General features: G+C 39.4%; 1 protein-coding gene across 1 annotated transcript in view; it reads left to right on the forward strand.

The window, feature by feature from the left end:
- The window catches only part of LOC117377801 (zeta-sarcoglycan), a 150800-nt gene that overhangs the window by 75357 nt on the left and 62756 nt on the right, over positions 1-12687 (forward strand). Inside the window, exon 4 of the mRNA XM_055221863.1 lies at positions 711-798. Within this exon, the coding sequence (XP_055077838.1) occupies positions 711-798 (88 nt within the window). The remainder of the gene's footprint in view (positions 1-710; positions 799-12687) is intronic.

The following is a 12687-nucleotide window of genomic DNA, read 5'->3' on the forward strand; positions in this document are numbered from 1 at the left end:
TATCATAAGTGAATGGCTGACTCCCCCTCAAATGCGTCTTTGTCATCAATCCTCATAGATGTGCGATGAGGCTCTAGACATCCTAGCTTCTGGTAATAGAAGGGAAATGAATGAAATGGCGTTGTTTAATTGGAACTGTGTTAAATCCTGAATTTACTATGTTTTCTTATCTATTGATTTGCATTCCCACTTCAAAATATCAATGGTACCCTGGGTTAAGATGCACTCTATTGTCCCTGTAGGCAAATCCACCGTCTGTATTTGACCCCATCCTTCAATACCACTGAGGCAGCTCTTCAGTAAACATCACAGTGCAGTACTCAGGGGCTCATCTCCGTGATCTTGTTGCTAGGCTTGGTCAGGACTATCTCAGCTGGAGGATTTTTGCCTATTGTGCATGTTTTTGTCGGACGGGGGAAACCGGAGTGTCCAGAGGAAATTCAGCCAGACACAGGGAGAACATGCAGTCTCCACACAGGAAAAACTCAGAAAAGGGCTCTTGCCACTCAGCCACCATGCCGCCCTGTGAAGATCTTATATCTTTGCCTGGAATGTTCTATAGTATGGCGTTACACTTCTTTATTTTTTCATTCATAAGATGTTTTATTACTCCAAAGTAGCTTGTAAAATGTGCAATCTTGCCTCTCCACAGATCTGACCTGTAACTGTACCCATGTTTGACTAAATCTGGTCTTTCTCTCTTTTCACAGGACAGTCCATTGATCCTCCAGTCGGACCGTAATGTAACAGTCAATGCCAGGAACGGTGAGGGACAGCTGACCGGACAGCTCACCATCGGTAAGACTGTTCACCTCAAAACAAAGATATGCTGCTCCTTAATATTTTCCTCACATAGAGCCAATCAGGTTGTTTTGTTTGTGCTCAAGTTCCTAAATGCACTTTAGCTCTTTCTGTTTACCAAACTAAGTGCTATCTATTTCCATTAGAGCATCTCACCGAGGCTGACAGCTGCACTGTTTTTTCAACCAAATCCGTTTTTCAAGATCTTATTATATTAGACCAAGGCCCTGGTGTCGTGCAGAAGACATCATTCAGAGCAAATATGACTTATCCATCTCCACATCTATAGACAGATTTAAAACAATTAGACGAGTGCTCTGTGGTGAATCTACTGGATTTGTCTGTGTGTAGAAGTGAATAGAAGGGACTGCAGAAGGGCTGCGGATGATAACTGAATAAAGTATAAAGCTGAAATATGGAAAGAGATTGATAAAGTTGAACTTTTTTACTATTACTGTAAAAACATTTGAAAAAATGAAGTTAAAAAACTCCATATTCCTCCACTAAGGTTTGATGATACTTGTGACCAATTTGATACTGTTGGGTTGATGGGCAACACACTTCTTCTTGTATAAATGTTGCATGATTGTGTGATTGGTGCAGAGGCTTGGCCGGCCCAAGCCCTTAGGGGGCCCTAAGCTGAATTTCCTTTTGGGGGCCCTCGTCACTTCAGTGCTGCATATTCTTATTTGTCGACATTAAGAAATCATCACAACCAGTTGTAAAAATTCTGAAAGTTCTAGAGGCTCACAGCAATAACCACAAGTATAACAGTATAAAACATGTAAGGGAGGGGGGTCTGCCAGAGAAATTTAAAAATTCTGGTGTATTTCAATGTGTTCCAGTTGACTAAAGAGGGGTTACATTTATCAATTCTTTGTCATACAATGCAGAATTGGATAGAGTGGCCACACAATGTACTTACACTTACTTCAAAAACATATCACTCAAGAAGTATAATGTAATGATCCAAGTTAAGCATTGTATAGGAGAAACGGCCTGGAGATGACTTCAGATTTATAATCATCAGATCATTTGGAAGGGCTGAACATTAAATAAGAGATGATTTTAATATCCATTTTTTTTTTTTTTTTTTTTTTTTTGGTCAGGCTTTGAATGTGGAGATTTTGCCTAAATGTACATATTAATGAGTAGGGCTGAACAGATACTGATACCAGTATATTTTCAATATAAATGTATGGGCTCTTGGGGGCCCTCTGGTGGCCTTGGGGCCCTAAGCAGCTGTGTTGTTTGTGTATAGGCTGGGACAGCCCTGGTTCTGACCCAGGACAGTTGTGCCCCAGGACAGCTGTGACTGAATGTGAGGAGTGGAGAATAAAGTGAGTTTTTGTAATGCATCACTTGATGCCTCTTTTCTTGTAAGATACAGATTTTTTTGTTGTTGTTCTGGTCTAGTTTCTTTATCCTCAAAAACCCAAATCTTAATCGAATATGTTCAAGACACAGACTAGCAGAGCTACAGTGAGGTCCCATAATAATATAAGCCGGTGAGTTAAAGCAATTTATTTTTGAGCCAAAGTGAAAGAAATAAACACATTTAAAATTCAGAGCCGGAGGTTTAGCCTGGCGCTACTGCCTTAGGTGTGCCTCTCAGGCCACTAAATAAAGTCACTATATTTATATGGAAAGTTTGAGTATTATAATGGAGAATGCTTTTCCTAAACTCCTGTGTGACTAGAGCACATTTTAATATCTGACAATGGTGATCTATAATTCATGATCAAGCCTGGCAAATGACCAAACGCTAGATGGTGAAGACCACAAGCTCGTTTTGCAGCTTCATGTTTCTGATTCTTGAGTGTTTCTAACAGTTTACATCCTTTCTACATTCTTTGTTATTATGTCATAGAGCAGCTCTTGCACGTTTCTAAAACACAAAAAGCAGCACATTGTCCTGATGGTTTCATTGACTGAGTGTGTGGTCTATAGAAGAGATTGAAGATACAGACATTGTGCTGCACTTTAAAGAAATGAATGCGCTGTCCTCCAGAATTGCATCCACTGCTTTATGCCTGATCATTGCAGGTACAGCATTTAGATTGTGACAGCTGAGATGAATGGTATTTGGGGCTAGACGCTCCGTATCTGCTGTGTGGTGTACACTGCAATATAGAGATATTTATCAGCAGAACTTGTGTTATTTTCTGCACACATTCACACTCCTTACCTCTCGCTGCTTTGATGGGTAGAATTTCCTGACAGCTCGTCTCCTGCTGTTAAAACTCCCTAAAGCTATATTCCTCACCGAGAGAAAGACTTTAATGCTGGCGGTGTGGACGTGACTGTCTGTGAATGTGGCGGCATGCTCTCAATCACACTGTGTATAAATGAGGACTCTGTGACGACCAAATGCCAGTGGCTGTGTTGTTTGTTGTGCACTTACCATTAAGCAGACAATCAGGATTTAGTGTGCCTTCATCTGGCAACAATAAAAGGAGACATAAAAAAGAAATGGTAACTAGCTGTGGGTTTTAGCTATCCTTTTGTTTTAGCCAACAGTTTTGTTTTTTTAGATTCTGGCATATCCCCAAACGTAACCTTGAAACATAACATGATACGTGAAAAATACTGTTTTAAAATGCAATTTGAGTGCACACTTGATCAAAATAAGTTTGGTGATGGAAAATTGATTAAAAATAATAAGGCATCTGAGTTTTAATGCTGCTTTTGTTTTCTTCTTTATTTTTTTGTTTGGTAGTGAAGCTTGATTTGCTCTTGTTGCTCTGGTTTAGTCCTGTTTAATGCAGGTTTTGTTCTAGTCTAGTCCAAGTTTAGTTTTGGATTTAGTCCCAGTTTTGATGTGGTCTGTGTGCTAGTGTGAACACAGATGGCCTATGTGCAAAAGAAACAAAATAAAAGTACTAAACGTAAAAGTATTTTGATGGAGTGTCTCGAAAACCCTGTTATACACAAATCTTCGAATATAAACATGGGTGATCTTTCAGAGCTGTGTTGCATCGTACAGTTCTTGTGAGGCATTCCTTGAGCAGAATTACTCCATTGTGCGAAAAAGGAGCCACTTGGACATCAGCGCTCAGTGACTGCTGCAGGGCAACAGTGGGAGGCCAGGGAGACTCTCATCAAGAGCTTTTGTTTGAGCCTGGAAATCCCGTCAGTGTCCCACCCCTTAGCTGACTCCAACACTTCACAACACCAGCAAACTTCTCTATTCTCTCGGGCTTCTGAGAATAATGAGAAGACGCTTATTTGTGTTTACCAGACATTTGCCACTTAGGGAGGCAGGAAAGTTGCAGCTGACTAAAGCCCTCATTAGTATTCATTACAGAAGACACTGGAGGAGCGGCTCTCCCAGGTCTGAGGAGGTGCAGGATCAGCGCACTAGCCCATTGAATATAAGAAATAGACTAATGGTTTCACTGCCAGGTTTGTCCAAACAGCTTGCTACTTTAAAAAGCTTTGAATTATAAAATAGCAAAAACTGGTCTCACCGAGATCTTTTATGTCATCTGAGTTAAATTGGCTTTTCAAACGACCTAACACTGACAGAATCAGAAAAAGTCGTTTGGCCATTGTCAGACAACAGAATTCACAAAGTGCTTTGGCGGTGTGGTGTGTAGAGGGCTCAAAGGGGTAATTGATATAAAGAATTGGATGAAGTTTAGCTCTAAGTTAAATCAGAACTCACATGGCCTTTGTGAGTGTTTGCCTTTGACTAGAAGAACAGTTTTGGGGCACCACTCAACACAAGTTTAGAAATATTACCAATCCAGTATAACCAATTATCAAGATTCATTAATTAATGAATAATGAATTAAACAATGCTCTGAAGGTTCATAAATTCTTGCACCAAATCATTGACCCATATCTGGAAATAACATCGCTGTTCACCAAAGCTAATTGTGGGTTATGAATATTTATTGACCAAGTTAAACAGACAGCACTTAAATATGAAATATGCAAATGTGTGAATGTATTTGGGGTCTAAAGATTAAAGATTAAATAAACTGCCCTAGAGTTATCTAAGGTTATGTGCTGAGTCTAAATTCATTAAGTTAATCTGTGATGCGTCTGCATACAACCGGGAGAGCGGAGATGAGTCACTGCAGGGCCCAGGGGTCTCATGGTTTAGAGGTCTGATGTCCTCAGAGCGTCAGGTCTGAAGAATCAAGAGTCCAATTTGAGTCTGACTGTTGACTAGAAAAAATGCAAAAACTATTGTTTCCTTCTTGTAGAAACGCCTAATCCAAAGTTTCAACTGCGTGGATCCATAAATCTTACAGTGAAATGTACGTCTGGTGTGATGGGTTCTGGGAGGCTCCAGGATGAGTCTTCCTGTAGCCAAAGAGTTTTAAACATTTCATACTTAGGTCCGTTGCCTTGGTAACAGTGAAGTGCTTCTTACAGTTTCACAGGTCAATCTAGGGACACTACAGGAATAATGTCAAAATATAAACTATGATATAATAAAGTGTTAAATAAAAAAAATAAAACACAAACGTTCATGTGCAGCTAGCAGTGCAAATTGATTACTACAGAGATGAGCACTAGAGGACAGTACTAGAACTAATTAAAAGTGCTAATGAAACGACTTTACCAAACAGCCAGTAACCATTACACATTACAAATTGAGCCTATTGTATAATGCATTACTCTGACTATTCGGCAGTGAAGAGACGACATCAGTTTGTTTCCAGACGGACCAGTGTGGAGTTTATCATGAGTCGGCCTTGGGTGTCTGCCCCCCTATCCCCTCCTCCCCCTTCCCTTCTTTCTCTCTCTCCCTCTCTTTCTTTCTCTCTCTCTCTCTCTTATCCTTCTCTCCCATCTTCACCAATGGCTCGTTAATGTGAGTGAAAACCTGTCATCTTAGTCTTCTCAATGGCCACCCATAAAGATGATGTGTGAACCTGAAGTTTAGAAGACGTACCCTTTAACCTGCGATACTGATGATGGTCCCACATTTTCATAAGTGCCCAGTCGGAGCAATGAGGAAATGAGATTACAAAAATCATTGAAATGCTTTTGCTTTATGTTTATTAGTATAAATGGTCATGCATTTCGTATTTGAGGTCAAAGCAGAGACTATTAGCTGTATGGGGTTCACTGGACAACATTTATAGGGCTGTAATTTGGCGTTGTTATTTTGTTGGCATGTTTTATCTCTCCATCTGGTAGCACCATCTTGATTATTGACGAATGCTGCAAAATTTGTAAACACCATGCATGACCAGTTGTTGAATTAAAAATTGGATTGCTTATTGCAGACCTGAACTGATCTGAGAAGTGGTTTATTCCTTGGCCATCGATGCATTTCACTTTGTCTATAGCTCTTTAGACTCTTTTTTCTTTATGTGGTCCACTCTACCACTATTCAGGTGAGTAAAATTAGAAGGTAGAGATCGATCAGTATGGGATTTTTCATGTCCGATTCATATCATTATCCGGTTGTTTCAAATCTAGAGTGACTGATGGCTGATATTTACGGCCAGTTTTGACTATTTTCTCCAAATACTGCCCTTTAAATTCACTACAAACTCACCCTCAGCTCTGTTTAAGCCTTAAGAGTAGTTGCAGTGCTGCTATCTCTTCGAACTAAAGTGTTCAAATTTAGTGCTCAAAGCTTTACGTGTATTTTTAGGCAGCAGTTCAGCCAAAACAACAAATCGACCTGTGCTGGGGGTTTAAAGCAGATAGCTGATACACTAAAAAGGGCAAATATCGAACAATATATTGGTCTATCACTAGTAGAAGGGAATTGGCATCAAGTGTGAAAGTGAATCTGATGTGAATTTCGTGGATGTATTATGTGCTAAATCAGAGGTGTAGCATCAAAATCTGGACCCTGGATGTAAATTACGCCCCCAGTATGTCGCCCATTTGCTAAATTCAACTCTTCTTTTGAATCTTAACATAGTTGTAGGTTTCCATTTCCCATTAGATGCAATTTTGATGACTTTTCACCATTCAAACCATGCAATATTCTGTTTTGAAGTCTTAATTACCAAGATTACGGTGCTATTTTTCATCACTGTGAAACTTTAACGTAAGTAAATCAAACTTTCAAACTGTTCACATGACCTTTCTCCTTTCAGAATGCTTTTAAATGTGTACTCTGGCCTTTATGGCACATTGCAAATTCCCCACTTTCTGCTCCATGAAGTCTTTTTATGTCAAGAAAAAAGTTTTAAAAGTCCAAGTTTCTGAGTTCTTGACGACATCCTTTTCACTCCATCTTCCTCTCCTCATTCCCTCACGCTCTCTCGCTCTCTCTCTCTGCTCATCTCTTCTGCTCTTGTCATTTGCGTTGGCCTCCCCATTTTAATCATGCATGGCCCTCGTCCTTTATTAAGCCTGTGAATTCCCCACTGACCTTGTTACCTTCCTCCAAACTGCTCAGGCCTGCATTTATCTCTTCATTATCTATAGCTTCCAACACTAATTATGCTGCCTCTTATCTGGGTGCAATCTCTCACCTCATTTCTTGGGCATTTGGCTAATGTAGCACAAAAAGTGGATTGTCGAGCTAAAAAATTAAGCAAGTGAACACAAGAAGTAGAAGAAAGACATGATGCTTTCTTGTCAGTGAAAGGCAAATCGTAATTCATAACAACACCAACCCTGAAGTTCAGAAGGAATGGTTCAAACCCATTTCTGGTAGGTCTATGTTTATTTAATAGCATGAATTATTGAAATGTGTACACTAGATCTAGACAGCTGAGCCCAACTTAAACTTCACAGACGGAGACATCAAGGAAATGTGCGTCTGGACAGGCGCGACTGAGGATCTATGGGAGTTTTTCTTCAGATTTTAGATTATAATGATATCATACAGCCATTTTCCCTGTTGAGTAGTTTGCGCAAGTAAAGCTGAATCAAGTTCCAGTTCGGGGATAGCTGGGTCAGCCTTTGGTAGAGTTATTCTCACTTAGATATTGAATAAGTTTTGCACTTTTTCGCTTACAACATGGCCCAATGCTTTCCCATTCACAACCCAGCTACAACAGACCACTGCATTATTAATACTTATGTGGTTTACCTCTGTTTAGTTTTTTGGTTCAGAAGGATGTTTTCTTCTCTGTTGCGATTCTTTGAGCATATCACTGCAGTTCATTTTGTCTAGAAGCGATAGACTTAGGAATAGCTTGTGTCAAATGTAAATGAGTGGGCAGGAGATCAGGTGGAAAGCTTAAAGAGAGAAAAAGAGAGTGAATATAGATGCAGAAGTTCAACCTGGTGGTCAACGTACGTATATCTTACCTCGACGAACGATGTGATTTATAAAAGTAGCGCAGTGAAGTTGTTAGACCCTTGAAGTGGAACAATTCAATTTAAATTATATCCTTATGGTCATGGTAAAATGGTCAGATTTTTATATATTGCTTTTCCATCTTGAAGACAATCAAAGCGCTTTACATCAAGGAACCGCTCACCCGCTCAAATACTCACTTATACACCGGTGTACGCAAGCACACCGGGCGGGCTGGGTTGTGTCGCGCAAGGACACAACGTCATTATTCGTCTGAGGGAGCTAGAATCGCACCTCCAACCTTCGTATCAGTCGCCACCAGCTGAACTACTGTCACCCCCATAGGTCCAATGCACAGCTTTGCGATGTTTGCGCGAATGACGTTTTTAATCGGGTATTGCATTTGAAATAGAATGTCACAACCATTTCCAGAACTGAAGTGCCATCTCAATGCTTTATTTTGCTGTTAAATCATATTAATAGCCGCTCTAAATTGGAAATCAGCTTTGCATTTATCACGCCTCAAACTGCACCGAAATGATCATCGAGCAAAAATGAGATTGCTGTGCCAGTGCTATAGCTAAGCCTCCAAGTGAAATTCAATTGTTCCATTACACATTGTCTAATTATAAAAGTAGATCTTGGTAAAAATGGTCCCTCTCTCCCAGCTAGCATTGACAGACACAGCAATCCCATTTCTCTGTGGTCACACTTTCTGCTGAGAGCTGCGTGACCTGATATGACTGTCAGAGAGGCACAGTGCCATACTAAGTGCACTTATGCTATGTCCAAACCTGTCGGCCAATCACAAAGCAGCACACAAGCACCTCTCTCCAGTTTAATGCTTCCGTCCAACGACCAAATCAACTGTTTTAATGAGCCAATTAAAAATACATAGAGCTGAGCGTTTACAAACTGGAACACACTTAAGCTATCAAGTGCTCGATAAAGGTCTGGATTTACGGCACTGTTGTCATTTATACATATGATAAGTGCTATTCTGTGCACGGAAGTTAACTGTCTGCAGAACTGTTTGTTTAATGTGGAGGACAGTCTATCAGCGCATCTGTGTAGCATGGTGGAGGTGGAATGGGGTCGATCAGTGGAGGCTGTCGGTGTAATGTCTTCACTGGCCAAAAATACATTGGATTTAGATGGTTTTCCGTATATATTTAGGCCGTGTAGTAATCGATAACGTAATAACAGCCAATCATGTAATAACATCCAATAACGTCGTCATTTTGGACTTTTTTTTTTTTTTTCAATTCAAGTCTATTTCTATAACACATTTAAAAAAAAAAAACAACTTCAGCTGACCAAAGTGCTTCACAAAAAAGTAAAAAAAAAAATCACATACTGATCACACGAGACATAGGAAAAGGCCAATAAAACACCAAAATATCCTGTCTATCTAGTATTAAATGCCAGGGAGAAAAGTTGGGCTTTAGTCTAGCTGGATCTGATCAGGATCTGATAGACGGAGCCCAGCGCACTTCAGGGCTCTGGGTGGAGTATAGGGCTGAAGTAACTCCTGCAGATAAAGAGGACCCATAAAGTGCACACATTAAAATTCAATAACATTTCACTTTGGCCCGATATGAAATGGGCCAATACAGGCTCCACACACAGGCCTGATTTGTGTTTTGTGAGCAGACGTGCTGCAGTGTTTTGGACAGTCTGTAAGCTCTGCAGGGAGCCCAGCCCCACAGACAAAGAATTACAATAATCCAGATGCGGCGTTACAAACGTGTGGATTAGTTTTTCAAAATCCGCCTGTGGAAGGTAGGGCTTTACTTTAGTAAGGAGCCTCAACTGAAAGAAGCTGGACTTGTGTGTCATCTTAAATGTATACAGGCCAGTTTGGGGTTTTTTCTTTTTTTTACTAAAGGAGATTAATATAACTTACCTAAGTAAAATCAATGCAGCAACAGTGTTTTTCTGTAAAAGGAGATACTTTAGTCACATTTGTCGCACACATCAGCCTCACTTATACACCTGTAAACTTGAGTTAAATACTTTTTCCTACTTTTTACATGATGTTTTATTTGCAGGTAAGAGTTTTTTCTCCCAGCATAAAAACATACAGGGAAAGAAGTGATCTTGTAATGTGATATGTATTTGGGGCAGTCTGATTTACTTTCAGGTTGTCCAGGCTTTCCGAATAGTTCGCCTCTAAGTTCCCGTGGCATGTTTTGAAGGAACACACATAAAAGCATGAATTAAAAGTTTAAATAAATTAATGCCCAAATATTCTCCTAAATCCAGTCTGAACCAGCCGTTCACCCTCAGGCTCTGCAGTCCCGCTCCATTCACTCTGCTGCCATTACCCACTGGCTGTTTCCACCACAATTCACTTGAATTATTTAGAGTTGCTAAATCTTTGAAATTGCATGTTGCAGACACACAAACACCAAGACCCGAGCGCAATAACCAGAGCTGTTACAAAAGAAATACCACGTAAATCAACTCATTTCTGTTTGTTACATCTTGTTCAAACTATAACGTTTCAACACGAAAATTGGATCTTGGCTAAATATTGATAAAAAAAACAAAATATTGATAATTGATGTTGTGATTGATGATGATGATGATGACTGGTGGTGAGGATGGTGTGATGATAATTGATGATGAATGATGAAGATGATTATGAATGATGATGATGATGATTGTGGTGTTGATAATTGATGATGAATGATGTTAGATGAAGATGATAATTGATGCTGTGATGACGAAGATGATGATGGTGATGATTGATGATGATGAATGACTGACAGATGGTGATGGATGAATGAATTAATGATTGATGATGATGAATGAATGAGTGATAGATGACAACAATGATGATGACAATGATTGATGGTGGTGATGATGATGATTGACGATGACGATGATGATAAAGATGATGATTGTTCATTTCTGTTTGTTACATTTTGTTCAAACTATAACGTTTCCACACCAAAATAGGATCTTGGCTAAATATTGATAAAAAAACAAAATATTGATGACGATGATTGATGAGGTGTGATTGATGATGATGATGATGGGAGAGTTGAACCACTACAAAAAATCTTCTCCAGCACATGCCAAAGACTCTCGGTGGGATTCAGATCTGGACTCTGTGATGACCAGCTCCTGTGGGACCAGTGACGTCTTCTGCTCTTGAACCGCTGACACAGTTAGAGCCCAGAATACGCCTGTTGAATGATAGAAGGTCACTCAACTCAGCTCATTCTCCGAACACGACCATAATACAATCTAAAGTATATAATAAAGTGATTTAAAAGTGCAAGAGTAAATCTCATACTTAAACTTATATATGAGTTTTATAGGAGGGCCATGAATTCTTTTGAGTGACACTTTATTATATCTAACCTAATGTGAAGGTGCTATGCAAGCTGAAGAATACAGTAAAACTTAATGAAACATAACTTTTCTTAGATTTATATTCAATTTACGCCTGACTATATCTGCTTATGCAATAAACAAAACCAGGTTACATAATGCTACAATGGAGGTTTCGAAGGCATTTTAACTTTTCTTTGCCAACTTTACCCTATATTCCTCCGCTCAGCTCTTCTCATCTCTCTTGCGTCTCACAGCTTTGACTGCAGAGATCATGTTGATGAATGGAGATGACAAATGACACTCATTTATCTGGTGCTCTGGCTCCTTCTCTCCTCCCTCACCATATTAATGACTGTAATCATCTCTAAATAAATAATTGGTGTGCCCTAGTGCATGAATTTTACCCTCCCACCTGTGGCAAAGTGAAATACAAACTGCAAGGCTATGCACTTTTCTTATTTCTTCATACTGTAGCTTGCAACTCCATTTTTTCTGAAGTTTGGGCCATTTATCTTGCCGTTCCAAACTCTTCGGAGGTGTTTGCCCGTAGTGTTCTTTGACTGGTGCAAACACATCAAACATGGAAGCGGTCCGAGCTTTGCAGCCCGTTGCATCATGAGAGCGTGCTGTTTACTTTTCAAAGTCTTCTAAATAATACAGTTGTGTTCTCCTCTGCCGTTCTTTGAAAGTTACCGTCAGGAAAAAAAAAATCTACTCTATTAGTAGATAAATAACAAAAAGATAGAGGGGTAAAAATGTCAATGTATTCTCTGGTTTTATGTGAGTAATAATCTGAAGAGGTTGTGAGGAGGATTTCCAGGACAGCTTGGAACACAAAATAAAGACGAATGGGCATTTTGTTCACTGGCTGTGACATTGGAGACATGATCTTGGGAAATCACAGTTTCAGTTGCAACGTAAAAAAGTCAAATAAATTATAAATTGTTAATTTTTAGATGCTCCAGAATGTTATTCTAATTGCAAGTGAATTTGAAAATGCACATTTATAATCCTTTCAGAATATAACTTCAAATACAGTCAGAGGTGGATGAAGTACTCAATTCTGTTAAGTAAAAGTACAGATACAGAGGAAAAATGTTAGTCAAGTAAAAGAATCACATGAAAAAATTGCGCAGATTTTTGATGAAGTGTTGCGAATTTGTTAGTCTTGAATGTAGTTGCACAGTGGTCTCTCATTTATCGCGGGGGTTATGTTCTAAAAATAACCTGCAATAGACAAAATCGGCGAAGTAGCTTTATTTTTTTACAATTATTATATATGTTTTGCAGCTGTAAAACCCCTCACCACACAC

The sequence above is a fragment of the Periophthalmus magnuspinnatus genome, chromosome 1, assembly GCF_009829125.3.
Source record: "Periophthalmus magnuspinnatus isolate fPerMag1 chromosome 1, fPerMag1.2.pri, whole genome shotgun sequence".
NCBI classification, from domain to species: Eukaryota; Metazoa; Chordata; class Actinopteri; order Gobiiformes; family Gobiidae; genus Periophthalmus; species Periophthalmus magnuspinnatus.